This window comes from Stegodyphus dumicola, chromosome 12 (assembly GCF_044657685.1).
Source record: "Stegodyphus dumicola isolate Sdum_Otavi_A_Nest chromosome 12, ASM4465768v1".
Taxonomy (NCBI): Eukaryota; Metazoa; Arthropoda; class Arachnida; order Araneae; family Eresidae; genus Stegodyphus; species Stegodyphus dumicola.
This window is the reverse complement of record NC_140779.1, coordinates 97649127-97673531: the sequence shown is the minus strand read 5'-3', so window position 1 is coordinate 97673531 and position 24405 is coordinate 97649127. Positions and strand designations below refer to the sequence as shown.

At 30.6% G+C, this 24405-nt stretch overlaps 1 protein-coding gene across 3 annotated transcripts in view; it reads right to left on the bottom strand.

The window, feature by feature from the left end:
• LOC118196395 (carnitine O-acetyltransferase-like) overlaps window positions 1-24405 on the bottom strand; it is a 68800-nt gene that overhangs the window by 876 nt on the left and 43519 nt on the right. For 2 of the 3 annotated variants that reach the window (XM_035367844.2, XM_035367843.2), the window contains exons 7-13: window positions 22743-22914; window positions 19030-19211; window positions 17754-17854; window positions 17507-17629; window positions 15277-15399; window positions 8824-9022; window positions 8211-8348 (exon numbers count right to left, since the gene is read on the bottom strand). In XM_035367844.2, the coding sequence (XP_035223735.1) occupies window positions 8211-8348; window positions 8824-9022; window positions 15277-15399; window positions 17507-17629; window positions 17754-17854; window positions 19030-19211; window positions 22743-22914 (1038 nt within the window). The remainder of the gene's footprint in view (window positions 1-8210; window positions 8349-8823; window positions 9023-15276; window positions 15400-17506; window positions 17630-17753; window positions 17855-19029; window positions 19212-22742; window positions 22915-24405) is intronic. The other variant, XM_085806709.1, reaches the window with a different exon arrangement.

Here is a 24405-nt window from a genome sequence, read left to right as displayed (position 1 = left end):
AGTTGCAGTTAAAAATTTCAAAATTTTCTAATGGTAACACCTACTTTTTTCATGTGTAAATTGATCATTGTGAAAAAAAACATAAATGGCAATGGAAAGATGTACACAGGACGAAAGTTGCTGGCATAAAACATTTGCAAAGAGACCGTCATAATTCCTCATCAGATATAATGAAGACAGCAGGTAGCTGCAGCAGATATTATACACTGATAAGGTGCATTTGTCCTGAATTGAGAACATAAACTCCAAAAATCGGTGTTCATTAGGCTAACAAAAATCCTCATGATGTGGTGACAGTACTTTTACATGAAGCTAAAAATGACTGTGGTGCAGAATCGCAAGCAGATTTGTCCTCAGTCCATACTTCTTCGAAGATGTCACTTCTACAGGTATGAAGACATGCTCATATAACAGTGTTGCAGAAATATGTAATTCCAGAAGCAGTAGCAGAATGTTGTCAATGTGTGCAGAAACAAGATTGTGCTCCTCCACACATGTTCGACAAGTGCTGCAGCAGAGATAAGTCATTTCCCATAACTTTGCAGTTTCATGGCCACCATGATCCCACTATGACAGATTTCTGCTTCTGGAGTCATCTGAAATCTAAGGTGTATACATCAAATCCATGAGATTTGTCAAAATTGAAAGATGCCATAAAATGTGAAATTATACACATTTCTCTTGCAATGTTATATTTGTCATTGTCGTCAACAATTTCATGCATGCAATGTGTTATCGTCTGCGAAGGTGGGCATATTGAAAACTTGTAATCCTCCAAAAGATTTTCCCCCTTTCCTCTCAAGTGTTGTTGTTAGTCCTTCACAATCAGGGTTCATAGCCACATTTTAGTTAAAAAAATAAGCACTTATAAACACTTTTCAAGCAAATTTTAAAGAAAAAATAAGCATCTGTCTAATTACATTAAACACAACAGCATAACCTTAAAAGAAAAATTAGACTCGTAATTTAAAATGTGAGCAATGCAATATTTATTAAGAGAATGAGCATTACCTCAACCATGGAAAACAATTAACTTTTTTTTTTTTTTTAAATTTTAAATGACAGTTCAATTTACAGAATTAGTTTAAAATGAGAGAGAAAAAAAACTATGCAGAACTAAACTATATTGCAAGATTTAATGATGAAATTTCAGTTTAAAATATAGAAAATAAATAATAATAAGCCACATTAATTGTATTCGTTTGGCACCTAATAATAAATACAATTTATTTTTCCACTCATACTAATATTTAAATAATTTAACTTAAATCAAAATTCTGAACATTTTCTAAATTTTCATTGCATAACAATTTTCCCTTAACATATATTCCAAGCAAAGTAATTTAAGTAAAAAAGCGGCACATTTCTAAAATCAGAAGACGGAAAAATGCTTGTCATCCTTTAAGAGTAAAAGCTTAACTAACCCGCATACTCGGAAAATGCCGAATATTCCAGATAGTAACTGGAAAAAGAGGAGTGGGGGAAATTTTAGCCGCTCTTTAGATTTTTCAGCTAAATAATGCTTTTGATATTTCGATATGTGTATCATATAAAAAATAGCCCAATGGAACTGAAAGCACAGTAAAAATCTTTTATCTCTGCAAAATATCGCAAACGTTATTGCGCAATATGTACACCTTTATTCTTCCGCATGTGATATTACGCAATCGGAATCAACAGCTGCCAGTATTCAGAGAATAAATATTTAAATAAAGGAAAACGCGCCTTTGCTTCATTTGGTTTTTCACAGTCATGCAGTCATGTGGCACATTTATCGTTGAGCAAGACACGTCGTGCTCCACACAATATCCCTGCCATACTCATATTGATTAATAAAGAGATTTACCAATCTAGGGTGTTTTTCATTCTAATTTTGAATAGACTGCATTAAATTTCTGGAATAGAATTATTCTTCGCTTGGGTTGGCAGACCGCAGAACTTTCAGTCCTATTCAATCCAGGTTGGAAAGTGGCCAAAAAAAAGTTCGTTGCTTGCTTTGCTGCGAACTGCAACGGTTTCAATATTCGAGATTTTGCGGAGAAAGGAGAGAACCCTCATCTTCCATACTGTATAATGTATTGGAGGGGGGGAAGGAAATTATTTTGACTATTCGATTACTTTCCTTTTATTTAAGCCATTCCGAATATTATTCATTAGAAAGCTAATCTGTGTAAAAACACACCCATTTTTGGAAGTTTACCTATACTTCTGCAGTTACTGCAACTATATTATTATAAATATTCATACATATGCTCATAATAAACACGAATATGAACTGACCATGCAGAACGAGAATGCAAATTATTAAAATCTTGATAGAAATTCAAACACGTGTAGTATTTGGGTGGGAGGAAAAGAATACCGAATGTACCGGAATTTTCTACCGTTTTCGCACTTCTTTGATCAATAGAACGATGTGCACCTGTCTGTACTCTCTCGCGTACCATAGGTTACATTAATGAAGAGGGGGAAAGGAATTTCCGGGAGTATGATTCACCATCTGATGTTGCATATAAGGAAGAAAAGTTGTTTATTTAGTTTCGGCTTTGGTAAGGGGGAAAAATGCGCGTTCATTAAAAAAAGGATTAAAAAAAAGCACTAAAAGCAAAAAAATAAGGGCTTTAAAGAAAAAGTAAGCACCTATAAGGGCCTTTATATTTTATTTTCAAATATAAGGACTTATAAGCACTTGTAAGGACCGCTACAAACCCTGACAATGCTCTTTGCAAATGTTTTACGTTGGCAGTTTTCGTCAGATGTTCCAATGTCGTTTATGATTGTTCAATATGGTGATTAATTTGCTTAGGAAAAAGAGTGGGTTTTCCCATTAGAAAATTTAAAGATATTTGTACTGTAATCGTGAGACCTCTGTTGTTTTTTAAATTTATCACAATCTCAAGCGCATATCCTCAAATAACAATATCCGACATTTCATTTCGATTGATTGAGCAGATAGGCTACCTGGCATTCACATATTGGAAAAGTTTTTCTATGACCACCCTGTAATAACCCCTTGCCTTATGATTTGAATTGCAAGAGCATGTGCCACACACATGTATAAGGTCAGCCATATGAAGCGATTTCATGGTTCATTTAAAGTGGAAACAACTCCATTGTCAGTTATGTGAAAGTACTGCACACTTTTCTGAAAGATTTATGGTAACTGGCTATATTAAGAGAACTGCCAAATGTTAAAGCTATATTACTAAACTGCTAGTTATATTGCTAAATAGTCAAAGAATTGACTGCTATCTCGCCTAAAGTAATCAAATGGACAGTTTTACTGTTAATATTACATCTTTGTGTTCATTTCTGAGCTATAACACACTAAGAAGTTTCTTTATCATGTAAGGGAATATTATTAATTGGTTAGTTTTTAAATGTACTTTGACCATTTGAAAACTACAAGTGAAAGCTATTTGACAAAAATTACTAATATTTGATCATTAAACAAAAAATATTTATTATCTTGATCTAAAATTTATCAAAAGTTTTATTTTACATTACTTTATCTATATTGTTACTTGAAAAAATCTGTTGAATGGCATCGTTATTGAAGTTTCTCTGTCCTTTTTGACAAATTCATTTGAACTGCTGATTTCTTAACTTCAGCCATTATTATATATAGTGCAAAATGTATTTTCATTTCTTCACAGTTTACAAGAACCAAGTCTCATCAATTTTTCATCTTTTATTTAAATTGCTTATTATGTGGTTTGTGTATTAATTCCTCTCCTTGACAACACTTTTTGTCAAATATTATATTTCAAATGTATAATTCTTTTTTTTTTTTCCACCTAAATGATTTAAAGGTTGCCATTTTTATTCTTGGAATCTCTATGTAGATTTTTGGTTCATTAGTTTTTCTTTGCAAATCGATAGCTCTGATTGATCATTATTGTGTTCTTTTTCATCAATATCATCTTCATTGATCATTTGCTTACAATGTTTTCATGCAGGAAATAAATTATCACTACTGTTACTATTTGAAATATCCATCAAACAATCGTTTACGATGTTAGCCAAACTTTCACTGGCTTCATCAAAGCTTAATATTCTTTTTGAAGACATCTTCAAGGCTATCTAAATAAAGGAAATATATCTGCACATCTGAATGTGACAGGAAAATTAAGTATTTGTCAACTGTAGCCCAAACAATGAACTGTGTCTCTCCCACGTTGTATTTACCTTTGACCCACCGTCGTATCACATTTCTTACAGGACATTGTACGGCAAGAGGTTAAGAGACTTGAATGCTTTTACTGTGAAAGTTATCAATACGAGTTCTGTCAGAATAAAATCTAGCACTTCTGATTGTTTATTATACACAACAAATTAATTATTTTAAAGAATAAGTTAAAAGTGGAATTGTTACTTTATTTTACACATTTGCTATTTATCTGTATTATCTTAAAGGCAAAGACCATAAATTTAACAAAATATGTACTAAAACTAATCCTGAAATGTATGTACTAGAACTAATCCTGAAAGATTATTTAAGCAAAACTCTTCCCTACCACGTGTACAAACTTCTGAGAGGGGTAGTTATTCGAAGATAAAATGGGATCAAGTAACAATGGAGAGTTGAGATCAAGTGCAAATGAAAGACCATGAAAAAAATGCAAAGCCCGTGCAGAGACCATAGAAAATAAAACAGCAGCACACAAATAAAGCAATGTAACAATTGTAATATTAAGAGAGGTCATGGAAGATGTCTGAACTTTCAACTACCAATGCAACACAAGCCAACTACCAATATCTGCACCGTATGAAATCATGGATGAGTAGAAAAATTCTGGGCAGCCAGAGCAGTGTCTTAAATGTGTGCAAGAAAATTCTTTTTACTGTCCAGGTATTGTAGACCAGATCTTTCACGTGACCCCCATTAAAAAATTATTCTATGGTAACCATGCCCAATGATTATGGAGTTCAATGAATGCAACCATCATGTCTGATCTATTGTTATCCAAATATTCACATTTAGGTGTTTTTCAACATCATGGCAGAAATAGACTGGGCCTTCTCATATCAGAACCACATATTGTGGTGCAGCAACTGCCGGAACTGTCGGTTATTCCACAGTTCAGAAAAGACCCCCAAAAAATCTTATAGCACTTTCTGTCTAAATATGCAGATAAGAGAAATAGGCCTATTAATCACTCGCCTAGTTATTAAGGGTTTACTCAATCATCAAAAATAATTATGATGAGTTAATTCATAGTTCATGATGGACTTCTTCGGGTTCGTGGACAGAACTTTATTTATTCTGAATAAACTTGCAGTGTGTTTTGTGGCTATGCTGCTGACTTTCACAAAGTTTTGTTATGAGAATATGTGAGTTTTATGCCATGCCTCTTAAGTACATTTGTAAACACATTAATTTTGGTCAGCTTATAATGCAACTTTATGCGTAATGCCATGTTTGAAGGTCTACCACATTTTTCTAATTTGAACCAAAACTTTTCTGTAGTTTTCACATTTTATTTCTTTTTCAGTAATCCCTTTCACATTTCACATCCTATACAGATAAATATTCAGTTTATAATTAATAAAATTCAATTATTTTCAAATTATTTTTGGTGTTCCTTCATTAAAAAAAAAATACACCAAGTTCACTTGCGGTAATTATTTACCATTTATTTTGTGTCAGAAAAATATTAAAAAATACAAAATTTTTAGAAAAATATTCGCAGAATTCTTTGTGTTTTGTTTGACTAATTAAAAGCATGTAGTAAAATAACAGATAACTTTTTCATGGAAACTGAAAAATAAAGGGTTATTTAAGGAGTGTGTTTCTTTAACACTGTTGGACTAAACATTGACAGTCAACTGGTGTTGTGCTACACTTGTTCGTAAAAGATGAGAATTCCAAACTGGCCATACAAGAAATTATGTGAATTGTAGCAACATTCTTTGGTGAATTATGCCCCAACTGTGAATAAGACGAAAACTTCCCCACCAAGCCAAACTCTTCTGCAGATACCCTTGAGAAAAAACAATTTTCTTTGTGTAGTCATTTGGCTGAGGTAGCTATATATGCTGCTCATGATATGGATGAAATTGGTTCAAGTTCAGGATACTCCAGACAATAGTTTGTAGAAGACCAAAGGGAGTAGCAACTGTTTGTGTGCTTGCATGTGGAGTGTCTTTTGCAAGACAAAGCACCAGCTTTTTGATTACACAGCTCCATGCCATTCATCCCCAATTCATGGCACATCTCTGCAAGGAACCCATTCTCATAATCATGCAAATATCTGGTAGTTCAGAATACACTTCTCGTACAGGTGCATGATAGTTCGTCCCCATAACAATCAGTAGCTTCATATGCTAGATGCATATCTGTTAATTTTACATTTGTGAAACTTTCCATCCTACTTCTGCAGGAAATTATTGAATGATGCATTTCCTGTGAGGATGTTTTATCAGTTTCCCAACAATTTCCTTTGTTGTATTATGACTGTATTTTCGATCCTGCATTACTAACTGATCCCGATTCGCCTTTGAATAAACTCCTTCTCCTAGAAGTACTTACATGCAGTAGCAAATCATTTACACAGTACACAAGGAAAGGACCAAACCAGGTTCTTTTTAAAGATTACAAAATTATATCATGAAACGCTATTGCATATTACATAACTGTTTGATGTGTAAACTCACAAAAGTTTTATTTCATAAAAATAAAATTTGAAAATAAGTGTTAAAACTTTTAAATTTGATTGCACATCATACAAGAGAAAAATTATTATTATTACCTAATATCAAATATTAAAGAAGGAAATCTTTCTTAATTCTAATGTAAGTGCAAGGATTAGCCTATTATTTATATAATTGTCCCTATGTATTCTGAACATTTTGCTTGCACACATGTTTCAGCCGCTGCTGAGTGAGATTGAGATCACCCAAAAAATAAAACTGCAGCACAGATGACATTCACGAGTTTTACAAAAGATAGCAGCTTGATAATAAGAAACAAAATATTTATTGCTATCTGTTGATGCAAATGTAAGTAAGCAACTCAAGAATCAACCCTCATGCTTGACCAAAAAGATTTATCCCAACAAAAAATCTTTTACCTGCTGATAATATAAACTTTTTCTTTCTAAATAAACTTGCTTAAATATAGTACACAGTTTTGTATATTTCATCAGTAAAACTTAATACAAAATGAATTATATTTTAAGTCTGATAAAAACATATATTTACATTATTATTTACTATTTGTATATTAAATGTGTACTATAGATGAAAGTTTTAATTAATTACAACAAGGGTACAAATTTTCAGGTAATATATATAAATCTCACAGCATGAATTTTAAATGTTTTGACTGTCTCTTCATCAAATGAATAAGACCCAGACTGTGTATGTGTATAGTGTGTGGGAGAGGGAAGTCAGCTACTAATAGCAATGTGGCTTATTTCTGATTTCCTATAATGAATACCTTTGGATGATGAGATGCATTTCTGATCACATAATGCTTAACTAGACACTGTTTTGGGTGGATGTAGTTCCTTGAAGTTTTAGAACCTATTTATATATTTCATTCTTTTTATATAAAATTGTTTAAAACTGCATTGAATATGACAGAATGAGTGATTCCAGTTCATCAAGTATGATCCCAGATGATACAGTACATTGATATTCGGTATTGATCCAGACAATGTTTGGTATGCAAAATATCACTTTCGAAAATAATTTAACTTAACAATTGATAGTCTTTTTCACTCAGTTCTTTTAATGTAACCCTTATCTGTGACATACAAAACTAATGCTAATCAATAGTTCTGCTGTACATGATACTGGATTAGAAATTCCTCTCACTATGTTCTGTTTTATTTAAATTTTTTCAAATGAAGTTAAATTGGCTTTGATCATTCTTTTAATAACATTCATAAGTTATGTAAAAAGTCATTTTGTTATACAAAGAATTTAAAATTAAGTACTATATATTTATATTTATAAAAAAGCTGCACAGTCGGTATAGTGGTTAGGGAAGCTGACTGCGATACCGAAGGGCCTGGGTTCGAATCCTTGAGAAGGCATGGTTGTAACTGTCCGTCCCTTCATAGGAGGTGATGGTGGCCCATCTATTAGGTGCCTCCATAATAAAGAGACCACCACATCTGGCCTTGTATAGATTAATAGACTGTGTTACACTGTAACTGTTCACAATCTGCCATTGGGGGAAAAAATTATAAAAAATGTATTACCTGACTTGTTGAGAGTTTGAAATGAGTACTTGTTGTATAACCTGCATCAAGAAATAATTCAGGTATATTCATGCCACATTCTAGAGCAATTTTCTTCAATCCCAGCAATAATCTGTCAATTCCCAAACCATTTACAGCCTAGAGTAGAAAAGAAAAATTAATAAAAACACATTCATAGCAAACTTTAGAATTTGTGTGTGAATTTGTCTTGAGAATGTTATTTTAGCAGAATGGTAAATTAATGGTTAATATACCAGCTTTGATCATTACTACTGCCCTATAAAAACATTTAAAATAAGATGATGAATATCACTCTCAAAGCAAATTTAAATATTATTAACAACAGAAAACAAGCCAACATTGATTTTTTGGTCAACTGGTTAGATGTAGTCATGAAGCTCTAGAAAATAGCTGAAATACTCACATTCATAGAATGTGATAATAATCACATTCTATGAATAAAGTGCCTTAATTCAAACATATAACAGATTACCTGAGTGTTTTATTTGTTAAATTATATCATTTAAATGCATGTGAATAAAAGGATGCTATATTAAATAACTAGAAGTCATAAAAACTATCAAAACTGATTAATAATGCAAAATTTTCATGCCTGTAGAGTGTATTCTTTGTGAGCATCTACAGCTGAACGTAATGCTGCAGCCTTTGTATGCACAGGAGAGGATTTATCGGTCATTATTTTGCAGTAGTCCAAAGCTTCCATTGAAGCTGAGCGTATAGTTTCCGTTCGTCCATGCAGAAATTTACGAGATGAAGCTGATTCATATGTAGCAGCTATCTGATTATGTATCCTGTTAAATATGAAATGTAATTTAATTTTATTATATAACTTAATTTAGTATATTAATCTATATAGAGATAAAGTTTGATAAACAACATACATTATTAAAATGTAAGAGAGAAACTATTTTAATGGGCACTAAAAATATCAGGGGTATTTCATTGCCTACAAATTTGTAAATACAAGTATGCATGTCAGGCTGTCACTATGGGTATGAGATCAACACTAATGCATTTATCTCTACTCATTAGTTATTGTTCTATGAATTCTCTCCCCGCCCCCATAATTCACAGGATAAATAAATAGTACATCAGTAAATTTTAGAGAGAAAAAAAATATGCTTGCAAAGCATACAGTCCAACTGAAAGGTAGTCCTTCATTTGTAATTTCTTGTTATGAAGAGATAAATGTATTTTTGAAATTAATGCATCAATAATTCTTAGGGAAGAGTCAAAACTGCATTTATAAGAAGACAATTAAGAAGGCAGATAACAAACCAGGAAAACATTATTTTTCAACATGGTCTATGCTTGTTCAAACGTTTGTTCCAATTGGTATAATAAAGCATTGATGCAGACACAGAAGAAATCAACATCAACTCCACATTTTCATGACATGGAATTTTTGCATCATTTCAATGTTTACATAAGACACTCAAATGTTTTCTGCTACAATATGCTGCGAGAACGAAACACCTTCACCATAAACTGCATAAAAAATAATCCCATCCTTGTGGCTTTATGGTCTGTAGCTCAGAGAGGATATTGTCAAGTTCATTGTAAATATGTCTTCAGGTAGTTCAGTTGTTCAGGAAGGTTATTATGACTCAGTCTTGAATCAATGCTTCAACAAATCAAACAATGACGTTCATGACAAATGTGCTGATTTGAGCACATTGTTGCTCATCTTGCATGCTTTTATCAAAATCAGAGTGCCAGAAATAAATTTGTGTTATGTTAATGACAGCACTGGATACTTCAATAAGCTCATGATATATTTCTGCTGCGGTTCAACTTTAGCCTTACTGACTTTTACCAGCTTTCACATTTCAACATTTAACTTTCAAGCTGACTTTCACATTTCAACATTTAACTTTCAAGCTGACTTTCACATTTCAACATTCTAACCAGTTAATTTAAAACCATTTACAAGCAGTGTTTAAATGCTGAGGTTTAGCTGTTCCCCAAGAAGGGAATTTATATAACTGGAGGATTATTACACAGTAACAGCAGTTATTACCTCATTTTTTGAATTATCCTTGTAGTACTCAGAGTGCAATTTATTGTTCTCAGCACCTGGAATTTTCATTTTAGATAATTATGAAACAAAATGGCATTATTATGATTTTTAATAACCTTTTTAACCTTAGCTTTTTTGGCCCAAAAAGTAATAATATAATACAGTAATACCTACAAGCAATGACATATTGAAGCAAAAAACCAGTTTCAAAGAAAGAACCAAAATAACACATAATACAGCCAGGAATCTTCATTCTGATTTGGAAGACATAAATATTGAGCTACTGCTTGTCCAAGCGAGAGAGACTGGGTTTGACGCGCTGCCAAGAAAATGGAACAAGTCAGGGGGGAGAAAGGAAGGTCTGGAGGGACGGAAAAATATACTTGCTTGGAAATTACTTCAGTGATCTCAGAGTGTTCTTAGCTTCTCCCTTTTGTGCTTGTTTAAATTCAATTTTTTCCATCTCAAGATCGATATATCAGTCACAATTAATTATTGTCTAATACTTTTGTGTTTTTTTTTTTTTTTTTTGTTTGATATTTTTGCTCATGGATTCCAAAGCATCATCGAATTCAAAAGGCAAGCACTTTCGAAGCTCGACCAAAGGAATTTTGCACAATGTTGTTACATTTTGTGATAATGAAGCAGATAAGGGGTTCTGTATGCATCCCATTATCGCATGCTACTAAACGAGCTTCTGCTATCGCCGGTGTATCGGAGAGCACCATCAGAAGAATTCGTGAAGAAGGCAACCGAAATGATCCCCCCAGATTTCCTTCGCCTAAGAAATATACTGTAAAGAAAACGATAGAAAATGTGGCTTTAGACGGATTTGATCTTGATGTAATAAGGAGAACTGTCCACGAGTTTTATGTGATGGAGAAAAAGGTACCAACTGTTCCAAAATTACTGATAAAGGAAAAAATAAATTTTCCAAGAGAGAAAGAAACCCTACGAAAGATACTTCATGAAATCGGATTACGTTGGAAAAATTGTAAAAATAAAAGAAAAGTCATCATAGAACGAAATGATATAGTACTTTCGCGAACGAGATATTTGAGAAATATTCACAGATTCAGAAAAGAGAAAAGGCCTCTTATTTTCGTAGATGAAACTTGGATCGATAGTAATTTGACGGTTGGAAAATGTTGGCAGTCGGAGGAAGTATTCAGAGCTGTGAAGACGAGAGCAGCATCAAGGCGAATCATCATTTTATGCGCAGGTAGGGAAATGGGATTTATTCCAAATTCCAAACACAAACTTAATTTATAAAGCTAATTGTAGCACAGGAGATTACCACGGGCAAATGAATTTGAATATATTTGAGAAATGGGCAACAGAAAAATTTATTCCGAATTTACTAAAGGATTCCATTGTTGTAATAGACAATGCTACCTACCATTCAGTGCAACTGAACAAGTCCCCAAATTCATCTCATAATAAGCAGAGTATAATGGATTGGCTTACTTCAAACAATATTGTGTACTCACCAAATATGCAAAAGAACATTGTTAAAGAACATTTGCCACTGAAAAAATCATATAAATTTGATGTCATGTTAGAAGAACATGGATTCACAGCATTGAGACTGCCACCATATCACTGTGACATAAATGCTATAGAGTATGTTTGGGCAGATAACAAACATTTTATTCGTGCACAAAACATAACGGCAGATATAAACATGGAAAAACTCTTAAAGCTTACTGAACACGCTATAGAAAATGTTACAATTGAAAAATGGAAGAACTATTGTGCACACGCAGAAAGCTTGGAAAACGCTTACTGGGAAAAAGATGGTATACTTGAAGAAATGTGCGACTCTTTATTTATTTCCTTGGACGATGATGACGATTCAGAATGTTTTTCGGACGATTCGACAGAGGTTAAATTTCCAACTGAAATATTTTTATTATTGTTTTTGCATAATTGCTTAATGAAACCCAAAGTAAGAAATTCTTTAATTTTGCACTATTTTAAAGACTTCAATGCAAATAATTAATTTTTAATGTAAATAATTAGTGTAATTAATTTTTCAGACATGTTTACAGCAATTATTTTAGCTTACAATCGTTAAAATAAATTCTAAAAGTTTATTATAGATGTGTTTTTCATTCTGTGTGTGTGTATGTTATTCTCGTGAAAATTTTAAACTGATTTTTGTTCAGTAATTTTCCATTTGTGCATATCTCCTTTATACGTTGTTTGTTTTTATTTATTCTTGTCGGCATTTAAGCAAGAGACTCTTTGTATTGCACAACAGAACTCATCTTCCCTATTTTCACTCCGAGAAACAAATCGAAGCGATCAGTAAATCACGTGACCAGTCTCTTTCGGCTGGCAAAGCAGGAGTAACGTGACACAGAAGAGCTGAAGAAAATTTTCTTACTAAAGTATCTGTTATTACAGTACAAAGTTCAACATCCAGAATCTTTAGAACTCTTTGGCAATTCTGGATTTCAGATCATAAGTTTAAATTCAGTAAAATGATACCCAGAAATTATAAAATGAATATCTTTTATTAATACTTCTTCACGAAAGTGGTATTTTGTATACAGATTTTTTTTTTTTTTTTGAATAATAACCATATGAAATTAAAATGTGACTTGAAGCCAAAATGGCAGTATTTTTTAGATTTAAAACCATACTACCAATATTTGCCATTCCATAGATTTGATGATTGAGGTATTGTCAGTGTAATGTAAGACTTCAGTATTTCTTCTGATATTCCATTAATCAGAGTATTTTGCTTTTTCTTGTGATAACCGAAAACCTTCAGATACATGGCTGTCATCATCATGAAATATGGTAGCTGGCTATATTACACAAAGTATTTAAAAAAAATTTGCAGACATGCCCTCTCTTGATCTTACAATGCCTCACACATCACATTTTATATTAAAATCTGGGACTTCCCTCTAGAACTGATTACTTCAGCACTGGCTTATAAAAAGCTACTTACAAGTGTAATTTTGATAACATTAATAGTAGATGGAATAAAATAATAAGCTGCTTCAAATCAAAAAGTTAGAGAAGAATGCAATTTGTTATGTTAACTGAGGTTCCATGGAATCTAATTCTTTATCTCTTCCCTGCTGCTTACTGATACACGAAAAAGAGTATGAGCAACATTCAAATAAAAATATGTCTTGAAACTTTACTTTTTGTTAGATCAGATAGGAAAATACTATAGCCCCCAATATTCAAAGGCTTAAAGCATCAATGCATTGTCATTAGCCATGGTGTGACATAGAATCTCAATTAGCCAGTTTAAAAAAATCATTTTTACATCACACCTGCTTTTTCCTGACTATTATGTTCTCCATTTCTAGATTTCATAAGTGGGGGAAGAATTCTGATTTTTTTCTTTCTTTTTGCTAGTGGTCTCAAAGGCTGAGTATTAGATCATTCCAGATATTAGACTTTTGTGCTGAATTTTTTGCAGATTTCATTTTGTACAGCATATTAACAAACTGCAAATTTAATAATTTATTTCCATTTTCCTGGAGTTTGGAAAATAAAAATTCTAAAAATTAACAGTATTGCAATACAGCTGCTTTATTAATAGAGCTTAAAATAAATAAATAAATATAAAAAATAATAATAAATAAAATAAAATAAAATAAAATAAAAACAAAAGTACTGCCATATTAAACAAAATATATGTAAGTCTTTAATAAATCAGACTGGATAGACCTGGATAGAGACTGGATAAAAGTAATAAACAGACAGTGTTATTCCACACAATGTTTATTGACGAACACCAAAGACGAACTGATATATATACATAATTATGACATCACAGTTTCTTTTTACAAACACTACCGCCATCTATTGGCAATCTAAGGATACCTAATTCTAAATCCAATTTTAGGTAGATTGCTTTTTTAATTTTAAATTATTATTATTATTATTATTATTATTTATTTTTTTTTCATTTCAGGCTATAAGCCTTTCATTTTTCCATATACCCTTCCATTTTGAAACTTTTCTGCATTATTTATTATTTCAAATTCTTTATTTATTTTACTTTTGATTAATTTCTTCTACATAAATTTGTTTCCACAAAACTTTAAATGGAATTATTTTTGCTTTTGTTTTATAATTCTTACCTTTTGTTCTGTAAAGATTTTTTTAGCAATTCTTCTTTTTCTTTGTCTTGAATTTAATAAATATTTGTTAATCCGAGTGTTATGGGTTTAGACCTGAAATCTCAAAGTTTCTCAAAATGTCATGAAAAAATGGCATTTTCTTGATTATAATTATAAAATTACTCTCTCACTTTGTACCTTGATTCCTTTTCTTCCAATATACATACAAACCAAAACTTGATACATGTGTAATGAATACGAAAGCCGCCCTTCTATACGGAATTTTCTGTCCATAATGCTGAGAGTGTTAAGCACATTGCCTTTGTTTTACCCAATGATTGCTCTAGTTTTTTACCCAATCCTTCATATATTATTTATTTTGGGGTTATGACAGAGCAGACTTTATCTTGATGATTAATTAAAATAAAAAAATTATATTCTTTTACAGGACTTTTAATTTAAGAATTTAAATTAAATTAATTTTTTATTTTATAACTTTCTTTTAATTAGTATTCACAATCATATAGATATAATTCAGAAATGTGGCTATGTTGAAAATTCTTCAAAGGCTCCTTAAAAAAGACCAAGGAATTTTCATCACCACTTTTTACATTAAATTTATTATGATAATTTATTGAATTGTTTTTGTTTCAATTTTGATGTGTGCACTTCTGGTTAGACAGTTGACCTTTTTCTTGATTTTTAATTCGTGATTTAATTATATTTGTTTATCATTGAAAACCAAATACAGTTAATCATTATAAAAAAAAATGATGCTTAGCCAAAACATAAAAAAGCCGAAAAGTATTAGAAAAATCACATTTGCATATTCAACAAAATAAACAACATGAAAAAGATAAATGAAAATTTTAAAAAATAACATTAAGAATTATCTTTTAAAAAGGTAAAGAAAGTATAAACAATATTTACTTACTTGTAGAATGCCAGCTGAATGGCCATTTGTATGTAACTATCAGGACTTAACTTTTGTGATTTAATAAATTCTTTACCATAAGGCTCATAAGTAAAGCATGACATTTCCAAATCAGATACAAGACTAAAAAATTGTACACATTCATTAGTTTTGAATTAATAATAAAATTTAAAAGTTCATTTAACTTAATAAACAACTTATATTCACTCAAGCTACATTCCTAGATATATGAAATATCACTTACATTCAATTTTTGCAAATAAAAAAAATGCAAAAGCAATTTTATCTTTTTAAATATGTAGGATTTTAATTAACCATAAAGACACAATATTATGTTGTCAACTATTATTTTACTTTCCTTTTTATACAAGTACTTTTGCATAGCAATTCAAGAATGTTTATGCTAACATTTTTAATTATTATTATTTGCTGCCCTGTTCAAGAGTGATGACTAGGAAAACTAATTACCATATAGTTGGGCATAGGTTTAAATTTCACAGAATGCATGGGTATTAATAGTTATACATATCCCCACCTACAGGTATAATATTGGTCACCTCCACCAGGCTACATTTTTGAAGAGATGGCTAAATTACTGATGGATTTTGACCATACACCAATGCCTTCAAGAGGCTGTATTTGCATTCTTTATTTTATTACAAGATAAATGCTTTTAGTCATTTTGTGTCTAGTCATATTAAGTACACAATACTGTGTTAAAAAACTGCAAATAGACTATTATCTTTTGTTTAGAAAAAAAGATTATTTTCATCCTCACTACCTATTATTTGCATCCTAAATTAATCTACAACAACACTGCATACAAATAAGCTGTAGCATTGCTGTATTTTGGGTACCTTTTTATTATATTTTAATTACGATTCATTCTTGAAGATTTAGTGACCCTGTTCCACTTTTCAAAACTCATTTAGAGTCACATATTGTTGCACCATTTCATTGTAAACATCTTCACTACAACAAAGTGCTGTAGAGATATCTTCCAGTATGCTTTAACCTCTTAACTGCCGCAGGCATACATATACACCTTGCTCAGCTGATGCGTTAACTGCCCCAGGTGTATAATATGTATGCCCTTCTGAAATAATTTTATTTGTTTTGCACTGCTACCAGTAAAATTATTCACAAAGCTTTGGAATGCAAGACCACAATGACCTTGACAGGGTATGCGAAAGAGGATACTATTTCAGAGAAGGGGGGAGGAACTGGAGAGGGGGATGTTTCTTAAATGTGAAAGTAATGACTGTATGGCTATTGCTCATGTTTCTGTTTTAGTAAAACGTCTTTTTTTTATTCTGTGTGTTCCATTTTCGTTTAATAGATTAGTACTTACCATCATCTTCAGGATCGGACACCTCAGAATATAATAGTATGTCAGATGAAGAGGATTGTGATTATACTCTAAAAGATGCTTGATGTTGGTTACAACTTGATATAAAAAACTTGCCTATAGCATCCAAACAATTAGAAGAAATTTATGTTTTTTAGGTAATCAGATTTTACAAGGTGTAACACTGAACCCTGATATTTAATAATCTCAAAATAAACTGATCAAAACTACATTTTTTGGGATCTTTTTATTACACAAATATCATTTTTATTATACTTTTACTCTAAAAATTAAATTTTGTATTTTCTTTTATTCTTTATTTTGTAAAAATAAACACTTTTTAGACTGCAAAACTTGCCCTTGTTTTCCCCAAAACATCACATAACTACGAGCAACCTGTGTAAAAAAAGGGGTGCCACTGGGGAGTGAATCTTGTAAATTTTCCATAGCAGTTAAGGGGTTAATGATCAAAGGCAGTGCTTAATATTGAGGTAAAAAGGTAATGTTTAATTTTGGGTGTTGGCATATGCTGGAAATTAAAGCAATTGTCTTAATTTTCTTAACACATGATTCTAATTTGCCCACAGGAAATATTTTAAAATTTTAACAAAAGGTAGGGTTTAATTAAGATACAATAACATGCCAAACAAATATTAATTTAGAACTCAAACAACAAAAATCAGCATTATATTTTCCAATTTTCACAGGACTAGTTTCGATGGTTTTACCGAACCATCATCCTCAGCTGACTTCTAAATTAAAAAGGTAGGGTATATTATGAAACTTAAAATAAAACTTTGAATTCTTAATTTCTTATAATGATATTTTTTACATAATATTTAAAGAAGCTTAAATAATTTCAAATTTCATGAGTCACATTACTTTTCAAGATCTTGCTCTGCTTCAGCAATATCTTTCATTGTATCATCAGAGAGCTTAAATCTCAGCTTCTTAGGCTGGGTAATAGCACTTGAAGGAAGCCACTTATTTCCACGAGTTTTTTCACTAGAAATGAAAAGTAATTTTTAAGCATATATTATTCTGCATATTAGTTTTTCATATTAATTATAAGATTTCAGAAGGTATTTCTCATAAAAGACTTTTATATTTAATCTTTTAAAATACTCACAGATACTGCACAATGTGATCCATCATGCTAGTTATAGGGGGACCTTCAGCAGGGCTATGCTCATAAGTTAAACCAACTACACCATCTTCACCTACGATAAACTAAATATTAAAAAAATTGAAATCAAAATCAGTTCATGAAAAGCCTAAAAAAGTTACAATGGAAAACATTTACATATAAAATGAAAAATTATAAGATATATAACCTTCACTAATGTGTTACTTTTGTTATTCTGTTGTGTATGTGTAAGGTGTACATTCTAATATGACAGTTTATGAATTTGTGTGTTTAAATACCGCACAAATTTTTCACATTTCTCTTTTACAATTGAAAGCTTAGTAGAATTTTTAATATTTTTTTAATTCTAAAAAAATTCAGAATATAACATGAAAAATAACAGCAATTGCTTAAGTTTAAAATAATGCATTTAATTAATGCTTTCCTTCTTCAGCTACGTCACATTTTTGAAGTGATGATATAATTATTATTGAAACTGAAGATGGAAGAAAAGTATAATAGTTCTGATGATCAATTAACAGATATGTATCTAAATGCTAGTGTCATTAAGTGGTTAACGAGAACCATAACTGACCTTCAAAAAATGCGAGATGCTACTGAAGTGGTAATGAAAATACAAGAATATCTTTCAGATTTAGTTTTAGAAACAATGGAGACATGAGTATGATATTAATCCTCATTCATACCTTACAATTGCTTAGATAAAGAAAGAAATATGATACATTTCTCTTCAAGCAGTAAGGCATTTTAGACCTACTCTCAGACAGCATTATATTAACCATATTTTTATTAATAAGTTTTTCCCTTTTCGTTTTTATTACACTACATTCATGTAACACAGAGGTATCTAAATGATAAAAAATAAGAAAACAAAATATTTTAAACACTAAAGCATATTTAAATATTTTGTTTTGCTTGGTTCATGTGACAACAATGTACATTAACTGGCAAATTTCATGCATGGATAAAAGCCATCATGTCACTTAGAGCTTAATTCAGGCTGAAAAAGTTAGCAGAATTTTATACAAGCTTAGAAAAGCTTTGATAGAACTATATAATTAATGCATTTTTAAGCATGTGTTTTTAATTTTCATTATTCAATCGAACATTCATACTAAAGGTACAAATTATTATCTCCAGAATATCATTTTCAAAATAAGCATTAAAGTGTAATTTAAAAATACATTTCACATTTGAAACATTAAATAAAAAATCGATGGCATTCAAGTAAATGCTAACATGAGGGAAAAAAAATTACCTGTATAGTTTTATCATACCATCTGTTGCCTGCATTCCATTTAGCACCCCCACCATGGATAGTCTGTAAGGCAACATGTGTTTTCCTGTTAAGGCAACCTGTATCAGGTACTTTTTTGTCAAGGCACAATAAAAATATTGCTTTCTGTATTGCTTGAATGGACTCCTTATTCAAAGCATCGTCTTAAAAAATAATAATAAAATTTAATTAAAAAGTTATTATTAAATGCTTTTAAAATTTTTACTTCCTTGTACGAACTAAAAAGGAAGTATTGTAATCATCACGAAAAGTTTCAGGCAGCATATTTCAACAAAAATATTCATTTTAACCACTTTCGAATGCAATTTAACGATTTTTTTGCATGATAACTCTACGTAAGGACAGAATAAAAGACTTTTTTCCTCCAAAACAATTATAAAACTACTTTAAAATGAATTCTGAAGAGAATTTTTTGTGGCGTCTGTATGAACGTATGTAAGTATGTACATATCTCGCATAACTCAAAAACTAGCAGCCTCAGAGCGTTGAAATTTTGTATATAGGACTAGAATAAGATGTAGATGTGCACCTTGTATTTTGGTTGCAATCCGCTGTGCCAAACATATATAAATATATTTATATATATATCCACTCTGTTACCCGGCTCAGTGATCTCAGTTTCTTTACTCTTATATGTTTGTAAATTGTATATTTTTTGCTTTAAAAATGGTTGAATTATGTTGTTCTTATCTTCCGATTAAGGTTTTTATGCCTTTAGTAAATCTGTATGCAATATTTTTAAAATTATCAACAGTTTTAAAGTTGTTTAAGTGCCACTAAGCCTAATAATTTTTTTTGATGGCTGCCATTGCTTGTTTACATTTGAAACAGCAGAGTAGTGGATTTGTTGCCAATGTAGAGAAACATAGCTTTGCAACAACAAAAATAACGCCTTCATTTATTACTGCGAATTAAATCATGCTTAATCCTTCCTGGAAATTTTTCGAGAAAATAAGTGTTTAAGATTTACTTAGTAATTTTTAATACAGATATTTTGAGTTTTTATGTATTTTTGCCTTGTCGCGAAGTGAGAACTGAATTAATTGAATGTGAAATACTCAATCGTCTGTGAAAAACTGTTTCATTTTTGTTTTGTTTGCTTAATTTCTTTTATACATCATTCTAGCTTTATTATAGCATTTGAATAGAACATGTGGCAACGATTAGATAATTCTTTAAATGATATAAATTTTGTGCATTCTGAGTCATAATATGAACGAAATATAATACTGTTAAGTGAACCTAGCACCAGAGTGTCGCTATGGTAAACAAATAGAGTGAATTTTAAAGAATACATTTATTCTATTGTGGTTTATGCGCTGTTGGCAAAGTAGATTTAATTCAATCCAATAAGTTTAAACGAAATGCAAGAAAAAATGCGTATAATTTAAAATAAATGCGTATAATTTTTAATTTAAATTTTCCTGTCATGTGGTGTACACATCAGATTTTTTAATTAAAAATGTAAGATTGCTCATTTATTTACTTCTTTAAACTTAATATCAAAATATATAGGAACACAGCCAAATAATAAGACAGCCCCCAAATTAAAATAAATAAAAAACTTTAATATTTACGCTCATATAATCTGCTCCAATTATGAAACTCCTGTATTAACTTCCTAACTGTTTTGCTTCAGAATGTATTGGGCATAGTATCATCACTCTAAAATGCTAGGCTTGAGCAAATCTTAGTTGCAATTTTTTCTACGCATTACTTTGTACTGCAACCAAGTTATGCTTTACTAGACATGTTTCTGAATACATCATATGATAAATATGACTTTCATGCTTCATGATATTTGAATTTTTTTAATCATTTATTTGTGAAGAACTCTGCCAGAAACATCCTTGCATACTGCTGGGAAGCATGTTTTTAAAGCAAGTGTACAATTTATTATGAATTTATTTATAAATGTAATTACTTAATTATCAAATAAAAGAAACTGGTATTTTGGGCATCAAGGAAAAAGGAAATAAAGGAAAAAGGGGGTCTGTTTTTGAAATAGATTTAACAACTGATACCACAAATTTTTAGATTACATAAATGTCAGAAAAACTTATTAAGGCAGTTTTAGTTTAGAAGAGAACAGTAACTGAAAGCAAATCTGGAGTAGGTAAAGAGCTGAATATACACATTTAAGATTGCACCAGAAAATATGGTATGTGTAATGCTCAATATGAAGATTTATTCTTATGCAATTTTTTAAACACTGATTTCAACTGAAAATAGTAGAAATCTGAAATTAAAAGAAAGGTTTTGTGTTTACACAATCTTAGAACAAATTTGAGGCTATTTAATTAATGTTTAAAATGGAAAGCATATTTTTTTTTAAATACTTGATCTGATAGTCGTTTTCTGGATTATAAGTCTGCATCATGATTTCCATGATAGAATGACTTCAAATTAGACTTACATTCATTAAAATTTCTAGGGATAGTGATTTCCATTTCTCTTCCACTACTTTTCCAAATCCATCAATCACTGTGGGTTAATGCTTAAAAAGAGCTCTTTCAAGACACCAAAGGCACTATAATCCATAAGTCATAGGTATAATCCTTAGGACATATGAGGACTTTGCAATGCTGCACTGACACTATACATTTACAAACATCCACGCCTTCTCTGGGGTTCAAATGCGGGCTCCTCTGGCACAGCAGTCAGTGACGCTATATGATACTCCCCATTTCAAACAATAAGCTGTTGCCAGAAATTTTTATTCCAAAACTTTTTTTTTTTGTTAATGTTATATCAATAAGACTCCTTATTGAAATCATTCTGAAAATGTGAACACCCTCTATAGATACAAAGAAGAGAAATTTCATACAGTGAATGGCTCTACATTCAGTGTGTTAGTTTTACTCTAAGAGCATGGTATTAAACTTTTGTCATTAATTTTGACAAGATGATTTTTTTTGCACTTAAAGAAATATGTAAATTGTCAAAAAATGCAATACATTCATAATTAGTTTATTAAGAGATTAAGAACAGTCTTTAATGAACATTTAACAAAATCTGAAATGATTTAAAAAAGCAGCAAATGGCATCATACATTTTACACTACACATGTTGTAGGTACAAGAGCTAAGCTATTGGAAAAGAATAATGACAGTCACAAATTACTGCTTTCTACTTTCTCACCTTAATTTTCAAACACGAGTAAAACACTTATAAATTTTTAACAGATAAAATAGCTACACTAGTTGAAATTTTATATATACAAGCATACACAAACAACAACAACCAAAAAAAAGAAAAAGGTTTCAGATTTTAAATTACGTCCAAAGGGGCATTTTTTTAATGTTTTGTGTGTGTTACCTTTATTTATTAAATATCATGTTCTTCCCACTTAAACCATAAAATTCAATTCAACAGCAATATTGCAAAATAATTTTTAAATGAGCATATCTTTACAATTTCTGATACACATTTCCACATGCTGGAGATAAAAAGGAAATAATCATGAATTAAATCCATTTTTATTTAAATCGGTCAGATTAAAAAGTAAAAAAATAATATTCTCAAGAACTGCATCTATTACTTTTGAATAGCTTAATTTGTTAATCAATACTAGATAGACTAAATTAAAAAGATAACTACCTTAGATTATGCCAAATGGCGATGGATTCAAATGAAAAGAGAAACACTGCATATTTTCATAAAAAAATACTTACATTTACGTAACCTTTTGTAAGCCTTAGCCCAGGCATCTCTATGAAGCGTTGTCAACACACCAATTGGACTTTTCTGATACTGAGACTGTTTGACTATTTCCAAGAATTGCCCTAACAATTGACTTTCATTCAGAGGGGCACCATCATCACCATAGACATCGACACTAAAATACTAAGAAAAAAGGATTATTTATTCCTTTAATTATATTTACTCTTCAAATCTCAGTTAAACATCTATAACAGGTGTTATATATACATACAGTGTATTTGAAAACAATGCCTACAAACTATATTCCATAAAATATTGATCTCGAACATGCAAATAAATACAACAAAAAGAACTAAAGTATAAAAAAAAATCTATACATTATTTGAAATAATATTTAGCACCTAAAACGTGAAACACTGAATTATTATTTTTTACTTCATGTATCAGCAAGATTTTAACATTGAAAGTAGAATCATTTTTACTTATTGTTTTCTCTCTTATGCATCAGACTTAAATAAAACTTTCAGTGGTTGTATGCAAGAAAAGCTCTTTGTTTCATCAAATGGTTTAGCATAATAATGTTCAATCTATATTCTGTTAAAGTCTGGGGATCTATGAAACTCATGCAGGGATTCCACAAATAAAAATAACAATTTGAAAGAATTTTTAATACCATGTAGACAGTAAAATTAAATATAAAAAATAATTAACTAATTAGAATCTTCTTATTTCTACTATTGTTATTACCTAAAATTGTATTAAATAAATCTGCTTTTGTAAGTAAAATTGGGATAAAATATTGATTTTCATTTCTTGATTGCATATAAAGATTAATCAGTGTTCATACAGGGTCTCCATTTAAAAAGTAATTAATAAGGGTTTGTAAGTTTAGGGTTTTGTAAGTTCCCTCAGTCACCACGTTTGAAGATAACTGGTTTAATAGAAAGTTCAAAGCAAAGTAAAATTTCTTAAGCTCCGTTTTTAAATGCTATAAGAAGTATTTTTACCGTATTTTAAATTTTGACATTAATTTTAATCACCTTCTTTTACAAGTCCATAATTAAAAAGGGCAGAAAAATATATTCAGCTGGTATTTCAAAACACAGTGAAAAGTAACCGAGTTTCAAATGTATAATCCTTAAAATCGGGAAGGAAGAATTATAACAACATTAGCTGCTGGCATGGCCAGACACCTAAAATAGTTATTATAAAAGGACGAAAAAAAACACTATATGATTTTAAATAATCTAGTAATGGAATTTCATGGGTTCAGTTAGTAATTAGCAATAACTAAAATGAATCTATGCTTACCACTTTTAATTTGCTTAGTTTATTAGTAAATAACAAAAAATTTGAAAGAAAAATGAAATATCTTACACTTCATCAAATGGTAAAAAACTAGCCCATGGAAAATAAAAATATTTTATGTTGAACAGTCACAACACATGCTTTTTTAAAGTTCAGCATTTTTTTATCAAACTTGAAAGAAAAATAATCATCAAGAGGCAGCATACATCTGTTATATCACTGAGTTTTCAAATTAAATTTGGAACAGAAATATCTTTTTGCTGAGTGGCAACACAAAATTCTCATATTCAAATATAAAAAATAAATGAAAAATAAATTCAAAATTCAGGCTTCATGGTGCACATGTTCAGGTGGAGGTGGTGTGGT